The sequence below is a fragment of the Lemur catta genome, chromosome 6 (genome assembly GCF_020740605.2).
Source record: "Lemur catta isolate mLemCat1 chromosome 6, mLemCat1.pri, whole genome shotgun sequence".
Classification (NCBI taxonomy): Eukaryota; Metazoa; Chordata; class Mammalia; order Primates; family Lemuridae; genus Lemur; species Lemur catta.
Window position 1 is genome coordinate 8,292,804 of NC_059133.1, and position 19,934 is coordinate 8,312,737.

The window sequence follows — 19,934 nt, forward strand, 5'->3', positions numbered from 1 at the left end:
GTCTATGTATATATATATATCTGCATATGTGTGTGTGTATATGCACTGGAAGGGCCACGGCTGAGCCTCGGCTAACCCGGACCCTACTCAATGTCGCCCTCTCAGCGGCCTGCGGCCGGCTGGCCCTGCGCAATTCCCAGGTGTGGACAAAGTATTGCTGTCTGCTCCCTGGCTCCTGAGGTAAAAGAAGGTGAGACGGGGCGGGCGGGTGGCCGTGGGCCTCGGCGCGGCCCGGCAGCCCCTCATCTCTTCCTCTTGCTCGCGGGGTCTCCCGGCTCCAGCTCCCCGGGGGGCGGCTGCGGCTCGGGCGCCGAGGGGCCCAGACCCAAGGCCCGCGGGGCCTGGCGCGGAGGGTCCTTGCTGCGGTCCGCTGCCCACGAGGGGCTCCGGGCCAGGCCGCGGGCCGGGGCCGCGGGGGCGAGGGGGTGGCCGGCGGCCAGGCTGCTGGTGCTGCTGAACTTCCTGGCGGGCGTGAGGCCGGGGGGCGGCGGCGGGGGTGGCGGGCAGAAGAGGGAGGTGAGGGAGAGGCTGCTGAGGGTCTCCGAGTGCTCGCTGCCCGCGCCCCCGCCGCCCCCACCGCCGCGGCCCTCCTCATCCGAGGGGTCCATGGAGTCGTGGTAGGTGCAGCCGGGGCTGGTGGAGCCGCCGCTGCTGTGGCTGCGCTGATGCGCCCGCAGCCCGCGCAGGCTGAACAGGCCCCGGCCCCGCAGGCTGAGGCGGCGGCGGGTGGCTGGGGACAGGCCAGCCCGGGGCCCCACGGCGGGTGCCGGTGGCCCCAGGGTGCGCCGGGGACTGTCGCTCAGGGTCAGACTGTCCTCCAGCGTGGTCTGCAGGCTGCCCGCCGAACTGCTGGGGCTGGCGTCCAGCGACGTGTCGCTCCCAGTGGCCTGCAGGGAGCAGGAGGGAATCCGTGTCCCCAGCCTGTCCCAGTGATGCGGACACCACCCTGCCCAGCATACGCACACAGCACCCCAGTCCCTGGGGAGCTCCCTTCGGAACCCGGCTTCTCCCCTGCACCATGTCCAGCTCTCGGGGTGGTCACCGCAGCAGCCTCTGACCCGGCTCCCTGCCCTAACCGGTTCCGGGACCTCAAGGGACAGACAGCCCTGCCCTTGGCAGCAGGCTCCTGGCTCCCTGGGAGTGACAGCCCCTGGCCCCCTACCCCAAGCCCTTTCAGCCTCGCTTCCTCCCATCCCACCACCTCCCCTGCTCACGTGGCTGCCACCCACCCAGCCCCACGGCCCTGGCACTTCCCACGGCTTCCTCGGGAAGACCCCGGCCCCGCCACTGAACTGTCAGCACCCCCGGCCCCTCCCTGGGTGAGGCTCTCCCTAGCACACACCACTGTGGAGCAGACCACACTTGTCAGGTGTTCATTTTTGTTCCTCGCCACTCCTCCCGCACCCCTGCCACGCACACTGTGAACCCTGCGCTGCAAGCCCGGGAGGCAGGGGTTGGTGTCCAGCACGTGACGGGGGACAGCCACTGAGTGAATGATCGCAAGAGCACCCAGCGGCCCAGCCCCCACCACGCTGCTCTGTGCTCCCCGGTGGCAGAGACGTGAGGGCTGTGGCCCCGGCCAACCCAGCACAGGGGACCCTGCAGGCTGAGCCTCCCACCGCCCAGGCCTGCCCTCCAGCTCCATCCCTAGTTATCAAGCCCCACCCACACCCACCCAGAGCACCCACGACGTCCTCCAGCACCCTGTCACCCCACGAAGCCTCCCGCTACACCCTCCCCTCCCCTCAAGACCCCACAGACCCTCTTCAGCCCCCACCATCTGGGTCCTCCCGGGCTCCCCCAGGAGCCCAGGACCTGACGCTGCCCACTGAATCTGCCCCTGTGGCCGTCCTCCCTCCAGTCCCAGCATCATCCCCGAGGCACCCTGCACTGTCTGGCAGTCACATGCCCCTGTGCCTCTGGCCGCCTTCCCCTCCCCTCTCCTCCCCTCCCCTCCCCTCCCCAGGAGCTGCAGGGGCCCATACCTGCCGGAGCAGGGTGCAGTTGACACTCGGTGAACGCAGGGATGCCCAGGAGCCCTGCAGGGCGATCTTGGGGAGGCTCTCAGCGCGGGTGCCCTTCTCCTGCCCTTTCTGGCTGGCAGACACGGCAGGGTGGAAGAACTCGGGCGGCATGGGCAGGAGTGGGCTGGAGTCGTCCGGGGAGAAGGGGCTCGGGGGCAGTGCTGGGGAGGGAGCAGAGTTGGGGGAGGGGGCTCAGGCCAAGCACTTGTCCCTATCGACCTGGCTATGACACCATGGGCAAGTCCCTCTCTCTGAGCCTCAGTTTCCCCATGTGATTCCTGGGAGCACAGACACGGCAAAGGCACAGCTTTTGGAGCCAGGCAGAGCCGGGCTCAAGCCCTGACGCCTCCACCTCTTGCTCTGTAAAAGGGGACAAGATGCCGACCTCGAGGATGTGAGCAGAAGAAACAGCTGCAGAGCCCCCAGCCCAGTACCAGGCACACAGTGGGTGCCCACCAGCCACCCCCAGGTCCTCACACCCCACGGGGCCCAGCCAGGCCTGGGGGCCCCTCGTGGACAGCAGGCAGGGTGGGGTGTCCCAGCCCTGGGCAGGCACTTCACTGGACGCGGCAACAGCGGGAGGCAAGGACAGAGTGCGGGGACTCTGAGGGCCAGGGCAGGTCTTGGGTGTGCCTCTGCCACGGTCCCCTCAGCGCCTTGCAGGGTGCATATGGGATACAGGAATTGGGGAAGATGTAAATTACCCAAGACGGCTGGGCAGCCTGAATGTCCCCAGGCGAGATTCCTGTTTTACACCGTCTTATTATTTAAGGAAAATGTAAATAAATGATTAACTAAAGGGGAAGAGATGTCACCCAATCAGAATGGCTCCTGGGTCAGACCCCGTGCCCTGACTTCTGGCTGGGGAAGTCTGGGGTTGCAGCTCCTCAGCCACCATGTCCGGCTGAGAGGCCGTCGGCTTCAGGGAGGGTCCTCAGAAAAGTCACCACACCCCTAGCTCCCGGGAGGTGCCCAATGCAGGGGACCCAGGAGGGTACACAGGTGGGCTCTGGGTCTTGGGGGTCCCTCCTCTGCTAGGCTATCTATCACTCTGACTTCCTCCCCAAGCCAGAGCTGTGAAGCCGATTCCTGTCACCCTCTAAGAGGACTGTCACCCTCCAAGGGGACTGCAGGCAGAGGTGATCCCAAGTGGTAGACAGGCCAGCTCAGTCCCCTGCCTCGTGCCCACCCTAGCTATGGGCCCAAGCACAAACAAGACTCTGGGGGTAAGGCCGAAGTATAAGTGTCAGGACATTTTACAAAAAGGCTGTTGCAGACACTAGGCTTTCTGATGTTTAACACCATCTTGTGTGAAGATCTATGGGACAAACACCACTCAAATTCAGCTCTAGAAAACACCTCAATAATCTGGCAGCTCTCCTTTGGCTTGATAATGAGAGCTGTGTGTGCCTACTTCTCTTTTCACCATGGCTCCTAGGAAGCTCAGCATGAAGCTTCCCTTAACTGAAGCATCTGTTTGTATTATTTGGCTCTTGATCTCTTATCATTATTATATCAGGCCTGAGAGTCTATCTCTTATTGTTAGCCATCTGGTTCTTTCTGGACTAAAAATAATGGTCTGGGCAAAAATAATAAGGAAAAAACTCAACCATCTCCCTGTGACTCAGGTGCCCAAGACCAGGGCTGTGGGGAACTGCTGGGGCTCCTACTGCTCACCTTGGCTGCTCTCATGTTTTAGCCAGGACTGGACGGGGTTGAATGGGATCGCTTCCATCTCACACAGGAAGTTCTCCGGACCCGATGAGACAGCCGTGGTGGACAAGGGGAAGAAGCATTCGCCCAGGTCCCCCACACGCATGGGCTCAGGTAGGTCCGGCTCACCCTGCAGGGAGAGGGAGGGAGGACGGGCAGGGTGGGGCAGGGGCTGAGCCGCCATGGCTGCCTGCACACCCTGCTCCACGGCACCGAGCTCGGGCTGCCCTCACTGCTGGGACGACCTTCCTCTCGCCTCCTCCACCTGGCCAGCGATCAATTTCTTCCAGAACCCAGGTGAAAGGGCTCGCCTCCAGGAAGCCCCCTCGGATGCCCCAGGCAGGCAGTGGTTCCTCTGTTCACGCCCCTCTGAGGTCTTCCTCATCTATGTACCCGAGTGCCTGGCACAGGCCCCGGCCCAGCACAGCAGCCAAGGCAAGGCTGGCGACCGCATCAGACAGGCTGAGCGGCCCCAGGAGCTTCCCTGTGCGCGTGACCTTGGGTGGGGCCCTTCCCTTCGCTGAGCCTCAGTTTCCACATCCATAAATGAGGACAGTAACCCCTCCTTCCTAACCACTGCCCTGGGGTCTTGCATGAGAGGCACCTGGCCCTGGCATTCCTTCCCAGGCATTCCCTGGCCCTGCAGCCCAAGGTGACCCCTGCCCAGAAATTCCTCAAGAGCTGCCTTAATGTCCCTTCCAAGGTAGATGGATTCACACCACCCTGACCTCCCATGACCTGCTGAGTCCAGCACAAAACGTGGCCTCAGCTAACCAGACTGCACCCCACCTAAGTGCAACCGGGCCCTGGAGCATGTGCCCCTGACATCCTGGGCAGGAGAGCAGGATGGGGGTGCAGGGAGAGGCAGGAAGGAGCTTGGGGGCAGGGAGCTGCAGGAGCTGTCAGTTGTTGGGGGCGACAGAGAGGCCAGGGAGGGGTGGGAAGATCTTCCCCCCAACAAGCCCTCCCTGAGCTGGTGGGGGACAGCCCTGGGGGGCAGAGGGGCCAAGCCCAGGCTGCCCGGGGTCTAGGGGATAGAGGCTCCCTTTGAGCAGGAGCACTGTGTCCCCACCTCAGGCCAGGGCTTCCCCCCCTCACCCCCAGCTGCCGCTTACACCCTTCACCCCCACCCCCAGCTGGGCTGGGACACCTTGGCCTTGAGGTCCCGAGCCGGGACAGACGTCTCCCCGAGTCTCTGGGACCAGCACAGGGGCCTCCTCAGACTGACAGCCTGGGCAGCAGAGGCCGGGACCGGCCCCAGGCTGGCTTCCCTGCTCTGTCATTCCTGGCTCCATCCCAGACAAGTCCCCTCACTTCGCAGAACCCCCGTTTCCTCCCACGTGCAGGGGGCCAAAGCACCCCTCATGCACCAAGCTGTGGGCAAACAGCGGCTGGTGCACAGGAGCCACTTGTGCCTCACGCAACTCCCCGTCGCCATGCGGCTGGCCTGCCAGGCACGACCCCACTAAACAGATAAAAAGTTCCCAGAGCAAAAAGTGGCAGCTGAGACCGCTGGACGCCGTGGCCAGGCTTGTCGCTGTGTGACCTCAGATAAGTCACTCCACCTCTCTGAGCCCTCTTGCCTTCACCTGACCAACAGGAGATGAAGGCCCAGCACAACGCTGGTGACACTGAAATGTGCATTGGGAAGAAGCAGGGTCCCGGCTGGGGGCGGGGGTCCGGCTGCAGAGACGCACCTGCCTGCCCGGAGCCCGCGCGGTTGCTCACCTTGCTGTCTTTGGGGCCAGGCGGGCATGCCGTGGGGTCCTCGAGACTCAGGTCGTCACCCAGCAGGATGGACGAGGACCTGTCTGAGTTCAGGGAGAAGGCCTCCGTCTCAGCCAGCTGCACCTGCAGGGAGAGGTGGTGGCCTCGGGTCACCCCTGGGGCCAGGGTGGGGCAGGCCTAACCCCGGAAGATGCAGAGCCGAGGTCAGAAAGGCCCAGAGCCGGGGTGGGCAGGCCTGGCGTGTCCACCCTGTGCAGGGGCCCGGCCTGGGGGACACATGATGGTGACACAGTGGCCACCACTGATGGAAGCGAGGCCCATCGTGCTGTCTGGGTCAAAGGGCAGGCGAGCTGCCGTGGGCTGTGAATGCCACCGCTGCCTGCTTGTCCCCAGACCAAGCGCCTGTCAAGGCTGGGCTGGGTCTGACTCCTCTGGGGTCCCATGTGCACCCGCACAGCATGTCATGGGCAGGGGAAACACAGGACACAGAGACCCTGGAGAACATGCGGCTACCGCAGGGCAGGGGAGTGGAGCAGCTCAGACCTCCAGTGGGAGCTGGACCCACCCTGACAGCCCCCTGAGGCTGGGCCACCCGGGGAGGGCTCAGGAGAGCACCGCTGCCCTAGAGCCACAAGGGGCTTCCCGCCTGGCAGCCGCCCTTCCTGGGCGGCACAGCCCAGGGAGCCTGGTCTCAGTGGCTCTTCCCTTGGGCTGGCCCCCACCAGGCCCCTGCTGGGCTGCGTCACCTCTTGCTGGTCATGGTGGCACTTCCCGTGGCCGGCGGGCGAGGCGTAGTGGTGGAAGACGGAGCCGGACAGGTTATCGAGGATGGTCAGCTCTCCCTCCAGCGAGTCCTTGATGATTAAAGAGACGCTGTCCAGCCACAGGGTCTCCTAGGCGGACGGGGACGGGGCGGGGACAGGCGGGATTATCGGCTGGGTCCCGGGACTGCGGGGCGGGCGGGGCACAGCTGCCCTCCCCGTGCTCTGCGCCCCTGGCCTGGGACCGACACCCTCGTCACAGGGTCACCCTTCTATGGATCCGGGCAGGGGGTGCCAAAAAGGCAGCGGTCTGTGTCCGAGGCCCGTGGCCCAGCCGCCCTCCCACCCGCGGCGCCCGCCCTCTGGCGACCCCTGCACCTGTCGGGCCACACCCACCTGGGCTGGCGAGTAGCAGCGCCGGCACCGGCGGCCCTCGGCGTCACACCCGCCGCCCGCCCCCCCAGGCCCGTGGCCGGGCGCCCCGGGGGAGCCGGTGGGCGGCCGCGGGCCGGGGCCCAGACTGTGGGCCATCTCCAGCTCGAGCTCGGCGTCCATCTCGGCGTCCTCCTGCGCCTCCTTGTTGCTGTCGTCCAGGTGCTTCATGAGCACGGCCACCACCACATTGATGAGCACGAACTGGGCGGTGAGCACGAAGCTGACGAAGTACAGCGGCGACACGAACTGCAGGCTGCTCAGGCAGCTGCGCTCGTCGTGGGTGCAGTCCCGCAGCGTGTCCTGCGCCGGGGGTGGGGCGGTGAGGACAGCGCCAGCCCCCCCACGGCTGCCCCAGCCCACCTGGCCCCGCCTGACAGAGGAGCAACAGAGGCTGCCTGAGGGAGAGGCCGGGACTCAACCCCCCACGGTGGCCCTGGCTGCCCAGCCCACTGTGGCTCGCGGGGGCATCTGCCTGCCTCGGCTCCGGCCAAGTCCCGGACAGCCCAGCGCCCTCTGCTCCCTTGCTCGGGCCCACTGACCCCCGCCAAGCATTGGGGCTTCCTTCAGAGGCCCCTGGGCCGGGCCAGGCCGGGGAGGGGTGCACGCTTGGCAAAGGCGCCTGGACCAGAGCCCGTCCTTGCTTTCTGGTCTTCGTGCCAGCGCAGCCCCAGCACAGCAAAGCCCGGGACGCTTCCACCACCCTCCTGCCGCGGGGCCAGGGTCAGCGGCCTTCCTCGCCCTGCCTCCCCACTTCTCGCTCTGAGGATCCCCGATTGCTGGGGTCCATTCCCAGCAAGCCACTGCCACCTCTACCCCAAGGGCCTCACCTCTGCCCCTGTGAGCCCCGCCGCCCAGCTCAGGCCAGGCCGTGGGCTGGAGACAGGACACCTGTGCTGGGGACTCTGTCAGGGCAGCAAATGCCTGAGGGCCTGGCCCCTCTGGGCCTGGGCAGGGCTGTCTCCCCTAGAACCCAAGCACTGATCCCACCGCAGCACTGGTGGGACCCAACGGTGGTGGACAGAGAGCCTGTTCTGGCCTCAGCTCCCCTTGCTGCGCTGCGGGGTCCCAGGTGGGTCCTTCCGCCTCTCTGGGCCCTGCACAGCCCTCCACGTGCAGCGGGGCGCTGGGTGGCGGAGGTGCGGGAGGGAGCCCTGAGCAGCAGGACCAGCATCCTGGCTCGTCCGGGAACGGCCTGAGTCCTTCCTCCCCAGCGCGCCGCGAGTACCTTCATGATCCCGTTCCAGTTGTCGCCGGTGGAGACCTGGAACAGCGTGAGGAAGGCCATGCCAAAGTTCTCGAAGGTGGCGTGCCGGCTCATGCCTTCGCACGGGTTCTCGTCATTGCACACTGAAAGGGGGGAGGCGGTCAGCCCTGCCCCTGGGCACAGCCTGCCTGCGCAATCCCCCTCAGCTTGCACCTCCGCCTCATCTCAGGAGCCCCCCACCACCCTGGAGGCGCACGCGGACTGTGCCCAGCCCAGCGAGGGGACACGCAGCTGGGGCCCAGACTCAGGTGGGTCTCGCTCTTCTCCCCTCCCAAGAATCAGTGTCTGGGAGAGAGGAAGGCGGAGGGGGGGAGCAGGAGCCGCCCCCAGGGAACCTGGCTTTCTGGAGCTGACCTTGCAGGACAGAGCTAGGCGTGGGCTGTGCCGCCCTCTGCCCTCACCCTGGCCTCTCTGCTTGCGGGGGCAGCGCCGGCTCAGGACGGGGGCAGGGGAGGGCAGGTTCCCTGGGACACTAGACCACCGGGGTCTCTGAGCTGGGGTCCAGCACACAGGCTACCATCTCCCAGGGGCTCCTCCCACACCAAGAAAGCGGCGTGGACGGCCGAGGGCCACCGGCCCATGGGTCCGGCTGTAGGGGCCCCTCCCCAATATGAAGACCCCGTGTGACAGGCAGAGAGGGTCTCAGGCCCCCCACCCCGGCACCAAGGCCATCCAGCCCTGCTGCGCCCCGGGCAGTTGCTCACCCAGCTTCCCGAAGAGCTCCACACCCAGGGCGGCGTAGATGAAGAAGAGCAGCATGAAGAGGAGGCCCAGGTTGCCCACCTGTGGGGAGGGCAGGTGAGGCGGGGCCGGGCCCGGGGAGGGCGGGGGTGCGGCCCAGGCTCCACACACGGGCCAGCCTGAGGGTCGGGCAGCCGTAACATGTCACCCGGCTGTGTGTCCACGTCTGCCACCCCCCCCCCCAGGACCTAGAGGGCAGGCCAGGCCCCGCACAGGAGTCAGAATGACAATGAAACGCAGTGAAGCCTTGACCAAGAGCCGCCGTGTTTCAAGCACTTCGCTCACTTACTCCTCGCAACAGTCTATGAACTATCTTTTATCCCTATTCCTTGAAGAAAAAGACAGGCTGAGAAGTCATGTCACACAGCTAGTGAGTGGTAGGCCAGGGGTTCAAACCCAGCAGGTTGGCCCCAGGGTCTGTGCACACAATCTATTCTACCCACCTTGCCTGGTTAGTAAGGTTCCGTGGATAAAGGGAAAGAGAGTGAGAGAGAGACAGAGAGAAGGAAGAGGGAAGTCTCAGCACTGATGCCACCTCCTCCATGAAGCCTGCCCAGATTGCACCAATCAGACCAGGATGCAAGCTGCCAGTGCAAGTGTAACTGGTATGTCCCTATCACTGTCCTCTGCTGGTCTGGGAAGTCCTCAAGGGGGGTGGGTACAAGTGGGTGAGGTGGGATTTGACTCCTCATGCCCTCACAGGGCCTGGCCAGGGAGAGGAGTGAACACAAGACCCACACAGGCCCCAGAAGCCTCTGCAGACCCGGCCACCCCCATCCCACAGCTCCTGTGGGAGAAAACGTCCCAGATTTCAGGCCTGGTTCAAACCTATCCACCCACCAGGGACCCCCTTTAGCTCGTGCCATGGATGAGCCAAGGCTCAGACGCCTTCTTGCCCCGGAAGCGCAGCGCCTGGAGCCCGCGGAGGCCGGCGTGCACAGAAGTGGACGGTCACGTTAACTGCCGGAAAGTGGACCCGTTAATCACATGCGCCTCACGTTTCTCCCTCCAGAGAAGGGTTTCCCTCCCAGCCATCCTGCACCCACCGTGTCTGACTAGTTAAATGATGTTCCATTCATTAATAAAACAAGCACTTATTGAGCACCTACAGGGCACACTGTGAGGCCCCGACCACTGCCATGGATCTGGCGCGGCCGACGCCCTCAGAGCTCAGCTTCCCGCCGGGCCGGGCCGGGGCTGGCAGCGTTTCCCGTCCGCATGGGCTCCTCTGCCCCAGCCTCTCCCTCCAATCCATTCTGCTCCCAGGCGCCAGAGCGACCTCCTAAAAGGCAGCTCTGGTTGGGGCCTCCCTTGTCCACAACACTCCTGCGGCACCCGCTGCCCACGGGATAAGGCCCGGGCTGCCGTGACCTGCCCTGAGGACCCTCCCAGCCTGCTGGTCCAGCCCTGCGCTCCAGCCATGCAGAAAACGGACCCTGCAGCACCTCTGCACATTCTGTTCCCTCTGCAGGGAAGACCCTCTGTCTGTGCCTGGTAAATGCCTCCTCCCCACCCCTCAAAGCCCAGTTCAGTGGTCACCTCCCCTGAGAAGCCTTCCCTGATGCCTCCTCCCTCCCTTTTCCCAGGCTGAAGTTTCATTTTCATAGCGGGGAAAGGCTGGGAAAGGCTGAAGTTTCATTTTCATAGCACTGGGGAGAAGTCCAGTGTCCACAAGACAAGGTAGGTGTCGGCTAATAGATTCGGGGGCTAAGTCCCATTCCATGGCCACATGGTACTTGGCACATGCTTCTCTCTGGTGATGAAATTTTAATTACCGTCATGTGTAAACATTCCCATGTGTCCTGCACCAGCTCAGCAGTGGCCTAGGGAGCCACGAGGGCAAGCACAGGGGTCAAAGCGTGGGGGAGGGGAAGGGGCAAGGAGGCCAGAGGAGCTGGGCACTCACCCACCATCCCCAGCCTTAGCAGATTCTCTGTGGCACTTCCCGTGAACCACATCCTCTTAAGTGCTGTATAAGCTTTAACTATTCGAAACCTCGTGACAGGCTTTGAAATAAGCACTTCAGGGAGTGATGCTTCATCTTCATCCCCATTTCACAGGCAAGAAAACTGAGGCATGAGAAGGTAAGTCACATGCCCAGGGTCCAGGCTTTGATCCCAGGCCAGATGGCCCAAGTCTGGGCTCCCACCTGCTTCCAGTCTGCATAGTGTCCAGCCCAGCATCACCGCCATCTCCCATGAGACAAAGTCCTCTGAAGGAATTTAGTGTTAGGAAAACCCACATTTTTTGGAATGAATGCCCTTGCTTTCCATCCTGACCTGACGAGAGCTATGGTGCTTCCCCTTTGTAACTAGGCTGCTGGGAAGCTCACAACAAACTCAAGAATAAAACTCACTGGCATCCTTAGCCCAAGTCCCTGAAAGAATTAGCTCTGCTTCCACTTCCCCAGTGATGTTAATGTTTTATCTTTATTTTCAGTGTGCTGTATCTGTGCCTTGTATTTTAAGATGCCTAAAATGTCCTAAGACTCTATGAGTCGTAATGGATAAATCAATGTGCACGAGGCTCACCTCAGACCAGAGGCCACCCTAAGGGGAGGGAGAAAGAGCCTCAAGCAGTGAGGACAGCAAGGGAGGGAGGGACTGGGACTGCAGAATTCCCAGGAGGATGAAAAATGCACCCTCTGTGGCCCTGACCCTATATCCCCTTCCACTGACCAGGGGGGTGGGCAGAGGGATTTCCCTGCCTTCTCAGGGGTCCCCACCCTGGTCAGGGTCTCATGCTGTCCCTCCTGGACTGCCATATCGGAACCTCTCCATCCACACTGCCCCCTCCTTCTGCCAAGCCCCCCTTGGAGGTCAAGCTCAAAGGTCCCCTTTCCTGGGCTGCCTGCCTTGATTTCCCCAGCGAGTGTCTGGTACCCTCCTCTCTCTCAGGAACACACTGGAGACCCCTCCCCACACTGCCCTGAGGCATCTGTCTGCCTGCCAGTCTAGGGGCTCCCAGGGGCATCACATGGGTCCTTGGTGCCCGCACAGAGCAGGATCAGAGCAGGCATCGGCAACTGCTTGGTGAAGCTGGAAGAAATAGGCCGGAGGGGCTTTCCAGCTCTCATAGCCCCTAGCTCGAACTGCACCCCCAGAAACGGCATCTGCACCAGCTCTGGGAAGGTCTGAGAAGGGATCCAGGGCCTGCGGCCCCAGGGCCCAGAATGCACCTGATGTCACCCAGGCCGGGCTGCCATGGGACGGGGTGGCTCTTACCTGGGGCAAAGCCTGCACCACCGTGTCCAGCAGGGCCCGCATTCCCGTGGCCATCTTCAACAGCTTCAGCACTGCGGGCGAGACCCAGCCCCAGCCCGCTCAGCCCCGGGCCAGTGGGGACATGCATGTGCATGTGTGTGTGCAGGTGTGTAAATGTGGGAGAAGAATGTGAACGTGGAGGAGCGTGCAAGCAGAGTCCGGCGCTCAGATCCACCCATGGGTGCAGCTGCAGGGTGAGCAGGCTGTGCACAAAAACACGTCAGTGTGAAAAAGTCCAAGAGCATGAGGGCGTGCACAGGGGCATGGACAGACACTGAGCTTGTGCATGAGCGCGTGTAAACTGCAAATGACCGATGTGCGTGGCCGCATCTCTTCCCTTTGCCTCTCGCTAAAAGGGCTCTGGTGCTACTCGCTGAGTGTCTGCAAACTCCTCCCCACCTGGGAAGCTGGAGGCGCCTGGGCACTGAGGCAGGAGGTTGTTTAAAGACGTGTAGGAACCACTGTGTGGGGAGCGGGAGGCTCTGGGAGAAGAAGGGCATTTCCAGAAGTGCCAAGGACTGTGTGTCCCCATCTCCGTGTGTGAGAAATGTCAGGGAGGCTGGAATTGCTTCAGTGCCTTCCCAGCTGGACTGGGTTCCCGTCAGCACACTGTGAGCCGGGCTGCACGGGTCCGGTGTCAGAAGGAAGCAGGAGTGTGTGCCGTGCAGAGCTGTCCGGGAGCGAGGAGAGCTGCGTGTGCGGGCGAGGCCGTGCGCACATGAGGGCGAATGCCTGTGTGTCCACTGTGAGCTCCTCCCAGCTTCTGCTGTCCCCCGCTTCGCAGGGAGCCCCACGTGCCCACGCACCCTGCCCCTGCCTCTCCCCACCCACCCCTGTGCACCATCCCCAGGCAAGGGGACCCTCATCGCACCCCGCCTGCCCCGTTCCCTGCCCCCCGGCCCTCACCCCGGGCGATGCGCAGAACCCGCATGATACGGATGATGGTGGGGTTGATGGGCAGGGCCGCATTGATCTCGATCTCTTCCAGCGTGATGCCCATGACCGACAGCAGCACGATGGCCAGGTCCAGCTGGTTCCACCTGCTCAGCCGGGCACGGGGGGGCGGGAGTGCGGATCAGGAGGAGGAGCCCTCTGGTTCAGACACACCTTAGTTGTCCTTCACCCTCCTGTTGTGGCCCACTGGGCTGTGCTGCCACCCTCCCTACTGGCACGTCCAAATGCCACGGGGGCTGGCCCCCTCTCTGCCCTCACAGCCGTTGCTCCCTCAAGCAAGGGGCTGACCAGACGAAATGAACATCTCTGGCCTCCTGCAGCGGGGGAGGTACCAGCTCTGCCTTCTAGATCTAAATCTTGAGCTAGTTGCTCCCTCTGTGTGGCCTTGGGCTAGTCCAACAACCTCTGTGGGCCTCACTTGTTGCCTCTGAAAAGGAGAATTAGCATGAAACAGGTCCCGCTCTGACTGTGAGTATGAGGGACCCACCAGAAGGACCTAGTAGAATGCCCTGCACCCTCATATAGACCATACCACTTCCTGTTCAGGGCCATAGGCAGCACCTGGGGTCACCTGGCCACCAGTGCCCAGATGTTTACTGGCTCCCCTCCTCAGGCTGCTCCAGGCTTCCTGGAGTCAGGACAGCTTCCCATCCTACAGTCCACCCTATGCTGCCCTACCCCAGCCCTGCCACTCACCGGTCCTTAAAGAAGCGCCTCAGACCAAATGCCACCAGTTTCAGCACAGCCTCCAGCACAAAGACAGTGGTGAACATGTAGTTGCAGTACTTGAGGGCTGTCTCCAGGGACTATTGGGGGAGAGAGGCAAAGAGAAGCATGATCCAGGCCCCATGATCTGACCTCTAATCTTACTCTAGTCAGAAAGTCTACGCCTTTTAAGGACAGGATTTAGTCCATTTATATTTAGTGCAATGATTTATATACTGCTTTTTCCTCCCATCTTACTTGATGTGCATTATTTGTTTCACATCATTGTTCCCTCCGTTTCCTTTTTCTTATTTCTGCTGATATGGTCCAGTTGCTCCTCTCTGGAGGCAGTGTGGAGTAGTGATTAACAGCTCATTAGCCAGACTGCCTAGATTTGAATCCTGGCTTAGCATTTGTTCCTCACTCACTGTGTAACCTTGGGCAAGTCATTTGATCTCAGACAGCTGCTATGAAAATTAAATGAGCTAATAATTCAGTGCTGGGCACAGAATAAATACTTGGTAAATGTGAGCGATTATTATTCCATGCCTTCCTGTTAATTTGGACGTTCTATAATTTATTGTTCCACTCTGCCAGTGGGTGCCCTCCCTTTCCCTGCATTCATCCTATTCCTCTCCCATCATTAGAATGTACCCTGTCTGCAACTAGCTGGGAACTGGTCACCCTCTCCCACCCCCCGTGGTTGCCCGGAATGATCCTGCCGCCTGGAATGCCCTTCCCTCGGGCTCCATATGACCAGGCAGTAATGCAGGCTGTGTGGCAGGCTTGGAATGCAAATCTAAGTTCCGGCCCTGGCTCCACCACCTAAGACTGAGTAATCTGGGCAGCATATTCAACCTCTGTGAGCCTCAGTTTCTTCATCTATAAAATCTGGAAAAAGCCACCGCCCCCCCTCCCCGTAGCCTTGCTGTGAGGACTTAAAGGTTCATATACGTAGTGTGCCTTGCAAAGAATCAGTATTTAACGCACGACCACAGTCAATGTCAGCCACGTTCAAGGTTGGGTCCAAATGCTGCCTCCCCGCCCAACAGGAAGGAATGACACTTCCCTCTGAACTCTGCCTTGTCAGGCGTCTGTCCTACCAGGCCCTGACCTGCCTGACGGCAGGGCTCCCTTGTGCCTCCTCCCCCTGCAGTGCCCAGCACGGGGCCCAGTGTGCAGGGGCTGCCCAGATCCCGGTGTCAGCCAACCCCTGCGCCACCCTCGCCACGTGACATTGGGCTGGGAGGCAGACCAGGGCTCACCGTGGGCTGATTGTAGTGCTCCAGGGACATGGTCACCACGTTGAGGCAGATGATGAAGGTGATGAAGATGTCCAGGTAGTGGCTGGTGCACATGGAGTGGATGAGCAGCCGGGTGGGACAATAGGTGGCATAGTAGGGCAGCCGCTGGGCCTCTGCATGCAGGGTGGGGGTGGCACAGACCAGAGGGGTTGGGGTGGAGGGGAAGGGGACGGAGCACAGAGGAGGGAGAGATGGAGGAGTGAGACGCCGAGGGGGAAAGATGTCAGTCCACCCCGGCCCTGGAGTCAGAGTTAGGTCTCCTTCACCCAGCCGGGTCACTAGGAGGGAACCAGCGCTGCGCAGCGGAAGTGGAAAGAGGGCAGGACACTGGTTCCCCCATCCACCCCAATGAGTGCGTAGGGGGGCTCCGGGCCTGCTGGGGGAGGGCAGGGTCCCTACGGCCCAGAGCTGGGCATCCAGGCTCTGCCTTTGCCCCCTGCGTGGACTGAACCCCCAAGGCCTCACTCAGGTGGCAGTGGTGTCACTGATGGGGCTCAGGTCCCCTAGACAGGCAGACCCTGGGAGGAGGGGCTGGGCCATGGCACAGGAACTGTATCCGTTGTTCCCTTCCAGCCTCAAAGGCCTAGGTCCTGGACCCGCAGCGGGGGGACCCGCGGCCCACACCCCCTGCAGGTGCCCACTCACTGCGGCGCTTCTTCTCCAGGCGGCGCAGCCGCTTCTCCTCGCGCCGCCGCGCCTCCTCAGCCTCCTGGTGCTGCCGGCACTTGTGGAAGTTCTCCACGACGACACCCACGAACATGTTGAGGACGAAGAAGCTGACGATGAGCAGGAAGGAGATGAAGTACAGCAGCATCCAGGGGTTGTGGTTGGTCACAGGCTGCAGGGGCCAGAGGGGGCTGAGCAGGCTGATCGGGCACGGCAGGGCCACGGGCAGGTGCCCACCGTGCTTACGCCCGTGGAGTGGGATACGAGAGCCTCCAAGGCAGCCATGAGTCTGAATGAGGCAGCAGGTAGTAAACGCCCACCCTGGGCCTGGCACAATAAGGTGCTCAGCAGAGAGCCCCCTTTCCTTCCCTGCTCTGCTGCTGCCTCCTGGACACACATCTGTCTGTCTTCTTCCTCTCATACACCTATCTGTTCACTCACCCATGCGTGCATCTACCCATCCTCCTATCCAACCATCCATCCATCCATCCATCCATCCACTTATTCATCCACCCACCCAGCCACCCAGCCACCCACTTATTAATCCAATCACCTATCTATCCACACATCCACCCATCCACCCACCCATCCATCCACCCATCATCCACCCATCCATCCACATACCCATCCACCCATCCACATATCTATCCATCCACTTATCCGTCTATCCACTTATTCATCTATCCACTTATTGATCCATCCACCCACCCAGCCACCCACTTATTCATCCAATCACCTATCTATCCACACATCCACCCATCCACCCACCCATCCATCCACATACCCATCCACCCATCCACATATCTATCCATCCACTTATCCATCTATCCACTTATTCATCTATCCACTTATTGATCCATCCACCCACCCAGCCACCCACTTATTCATCCAATCACCTATCTATCCACACATCCACCCATCCACCCACCCATCTACCCATCCACATATCCATCCATCTACTTATCCATCTATCCACTTATTGATCCATCTACTCATCCACCTACCCACCCATCCACCCACTCATCCATCCATCCACTTTTTCTTCCATCCAGAAACAAGGCAGAAGACAAGCCCGCCCGCAGAGGGAGAGCACAGCCCTGGTGGAGTCCGTGTGTGCAGACAAGGAAGTGGAGCAAGATGCCTCCAAGTGTTCTCATTCGCCCTGCACCCCCCTGCTCCCAGTCCCAGTTCCAGAGTCTTACCAGGTGGGACCCATGAAGCCATTACAGGCCCAGGGTTACCCACAGCCTGACTCCTCCCCTGAGTGGGTCCCCTCCTAATCTAGAGAATCTCCCTCTCCTCCCAGTGACACCCTCAGTCTGGGCACAGCCAACCCTGGTCAGCCACGTGTGTCTGGCCTAAAGTCCCTGCCTAGCCCCAGAAGGGACCTCTGCTCCCAGTGGGGCCTTGGGAGCCCAGGCTCAGCATCCTCCCTGTCCCCCTTCCCCTACCCAGCTCCCCAAATCTATCCCACCACCTGCACTAACAACAAGCAAACCTGACAGGCAGGGATGCCACTCTCTCACTATAAGCCCTTCACTGGCTCCCTCTTCCCTCTGAATGAACTTGTGCCCCTTGCCATGGCACACACAGGGTCTTGTGGACCATCCGGCCCTACTCGCCTCCTCCCCCACCTCCAGCCACTCTCACTCTCACACCTCCCTGAACACCTCACTCTCTGGCCCCAGTGCACCTGCTGTCCTTCTGCCAGCTGGCTCAGCCCCTCTGCTGCTGCTGCACTCAGCTCTCCACCCACCGGGCTCTGCGCTCCTCCAGGCAGAAGCAGCCTGGATGCCTCTCCCTGCAGAGCAGGGGGATTTGCGGAAGCAAACGGAACATGATTCACGCTACCCAAGGAGCAGCCCAGTGGCGAAGATTCAGGCCAGCACACGAGCTGTGGGCTGTGCTAACAGTGCGCAGACACCAGGGCCGTGGGTCTCACTGGTGCCAGTTTCAGAAGACTGGGCCCCAAAGACACCACGTCCCTCCCCCGAAGTCCAGGCCTGGCCTGGCCCTGGCCATGCCCACCTGCTGATCTACAGCGACAGCGTCCAGACCGTTGTACATGATATTCACCCAGCCGTCCTTGGATGCCAGGACAAAGAGGGACATCAGAGCCTGGTAGACATGGGGAGGGAGAGTGCAGGGGTGAGGGGGGGGTGTGGCTCAGCCTGCACCCACCCCTCCCCAGCTCTCCATTTTTCTGCGTCTGGGAGGCAGAGAGATAAAGAGGCCTTCCCGGTGAGGCAGAGCTTTTCTGAGCACCTGCTATGTGCCCGCCACGCACCCTACACTTGCTGCCGCAGCAGAAACAGCACCGGACCCACAGTCCTGGACTCCGGTCTCAGCCCTGAAATTAACTAGCTGTGTGGTTCTGGGCAAGAAAATTCACAAGCTCCTGTCCCCTCGCCCACAGAATGGGGCTAACGAGCACCTGCCTACCAGGTTTGCTGGGAGGGCCCCTGAGAGTACACTGGAAGGTTCCTGTCATCAGCACCCCAGGGGTGAAGACAAGCTCACCCCAGCGCCCGAACACCAGCACCCCGTGAGAGCGGAGGCAGGAGGCCTGTGTCACAGCCCAGCCTCCGCCACTGTGTGATTTGGCTGTGTGATTTGGGGCGAGTTCCTCAATGTCTCTGGGCCTGGTTCTATAAAATGGCAATCATTACTCTGACTGGTTTGTAAAATTTTGAAATCAAGGTGGTCCTCAGGAGACAGCCAGCCAAGGCTCCTACACGGACAGCAGACCAGCATCCTTGTGTCCCTTTGATGGGGTCACGGCTGGTCCTGCCACCCCCCCAGCACAAAACCTCACGCACAGCAGGTGCTCATAAGGGTTTTCAGAACTGAACTTGAGTGTGGCCTACGGTCCCGTCCTTGCAGAGCCCCAGGGGGGCTGGTAGTCAGGGGGAGCCCCAAGAGTCCCACATCACCAGAGACTGCCCAGAAGTCCCCTCCCCTAGGCAGAGGTGGTCATGCCTTCCTCTGTGCTCCAGCCTCCCTGGGCCAGGAATCGGGGGTTCTGGGACGGGCCTCTGGCCCTGCTCTGCCCCTCCTTCCCATCCGCCCAGGGCACACCCTTCCTCCTTCCCTTCCAGGCGGAAATGGCGCTGAGGGTGTCTGGAAGGGCTCAGACCCAGGAGCAGGCAGGGGACACTGGGAAGCCCTCCCTGCCAGGGAGGCACATGAGGCCCCTACACTCCAAGGACCTGCCATTACTGTCCCCACTGACAGATGAGGACACCGAAACACAGAGACAGTGTAGAACGTGCCTAAGGGGGGACAGCTGATAAGTGGCCCACTGCAGTGAGGGGCTGTGGCCCTGCTGTGACCCTCTGATGGCTCTGGGTGCCGCGAATACCCCACTGAGGGTTCCGGGTGAGCCAGCCTGGCGCCAAGGCACCCAGAATGGGAAACGGCTGGCCCTGGGCTCACGAGAGCCCCCACTGGCTTCCCCTCGGCTTCCTGTGACAGCTTTTCCCCACCATGAGTTGTTAAAAACCTGAAAAAGCACTGCTCCTGGGGAACGTGGGGGGTCCTGACTCCCGTCCTCTGGCCACTCACTGCCCCCGAAGGCCCCGTGGCGCCCCTCCCAGGTGGTATGCGGGGGGAGCTTCAGTGGGATCCAGCTGGGGGCTACCCATGGGGGGATGGGGAGAGGGGGCGGGGCCCAGACCCTGCTTCCTCCCTGTGTGACCTGGGCAAGGCGCAGCTCTGTCTGGTCACGCCTAGCCGCCTGAGTGGGCCCTCAAGAAGCAGAGCAGCTCTGGGGCGCTGGGGAGGCTCTTCGCAGGCAGCCAGCCGAGGGCTCTCACCTGCGGCACCGCCCAGATGGGTCAAGCCCAGCAGGCCCCAGAAAGGAGACCAAGAGCAAAGCAGAGACCGGGCGGGGCTGCCTTCCAGCTGGAGTGGAGAGCAGAGGGTGGTGACAGGAAAGGCAGCCCCCACCCCAGAACAGGAGCTTGAGACACTTAGCCTCTACCACGGCCTGCCTGGTGGGCCGTCACATCCCCATTTCACAGCTGGGGAAAGTGAGCCTCAGAGAAGTCACACCTACAGGAAGTGGCAGAGCTGGGATTCACACCCCGGTCTGGTTGACACTAAAAGTCTTTGTCAGGGTCCCCTGGGTGGAGGGTGGGGACCAGGAACCAGTGTTCACTACAGTACCTACCAAGTGCCAGGTGCTTGTTGGGCACTCTGCAGACAGGATCTCTGACCCTTCGCCACCTGTGAGGTGAGGGCTACCCTACTCACTTTGCAGAAGAGGAAACTGAGGCTTGGAAAGGAAAGTCACAGCGTCCGTCTGGCAGCACAGGACTGGAGCCAGGTTCATGACGCCAGGGCCATGGGCACGGAAGAGATGTCATTCCCCCACC

The 19,934-nt window shown here is 61.8% G+C and overlaps 1 protein-coding gene across 1 annotated transcript in view; it reads right to left on the reverse strand.

The window, feature by feature from the left end:
- Window positions 1-242: 242 nt before the first annotated feature.
- The window catches only part of CACNA1I (calcium voltage-gated channel subunit alpha1 I), a 97,837-nt gene continuing 78,145 nt past the window's right edge, over window positions 243-19,934 (reverse strand). The window contains exons 23-36 of the mRNA XM_045554862.1: window positions 17,587-17,676; window positions 15,538-15,730; window positions 14,854-15,005; window positions 13,580-13,689; window positions 12,836-12,969; window positions 11,891-11,961; window positions 8,630-8,708; window positions 7,887-8,008; window positions 6,623-6,961; window positions 6,212-6,358; window positions 5,466-5,588; window positions 3,702-3,867; window positions 1,986-2,185; window positions 243-887 (exon numbers count right to left, since the gene is read on the reverse strand). Coding sequence (XP_045410818.1) covers window positions 243-887; window positions 1,986-2,185; window positions 3,702-3,867; window positions 5,466-5,588; window positions 6,212-6,358; window positions 6,623-6,961; window positions 7,887-8,008; window positions 8,630-8,708; window positions 11,891-11,961; window positions 12,836-12,969; window positions 13,580-13,689; window positions 14,854-15,005; window positions 15,538-15,730; window positions 17,587-17,676 — 2,571 coding nt within the window. The remainder of the gene's footprint in view (window positions 888-1,985; window positions 2,186-3,701; window positions 3,868-5,465; window positions 5,589-6,211; window positions 6,359-6,622; window positions 6,962-7,886; window positions 8,009-8,629; window positions 8,709-11,890; window positions 11,962-12,835; window positions 12,970-13,579; window positions 13,690-14,853; window positions 15,006-15,537; window positions 15,731-17,586; window positions 17,677-19,934) is intronic.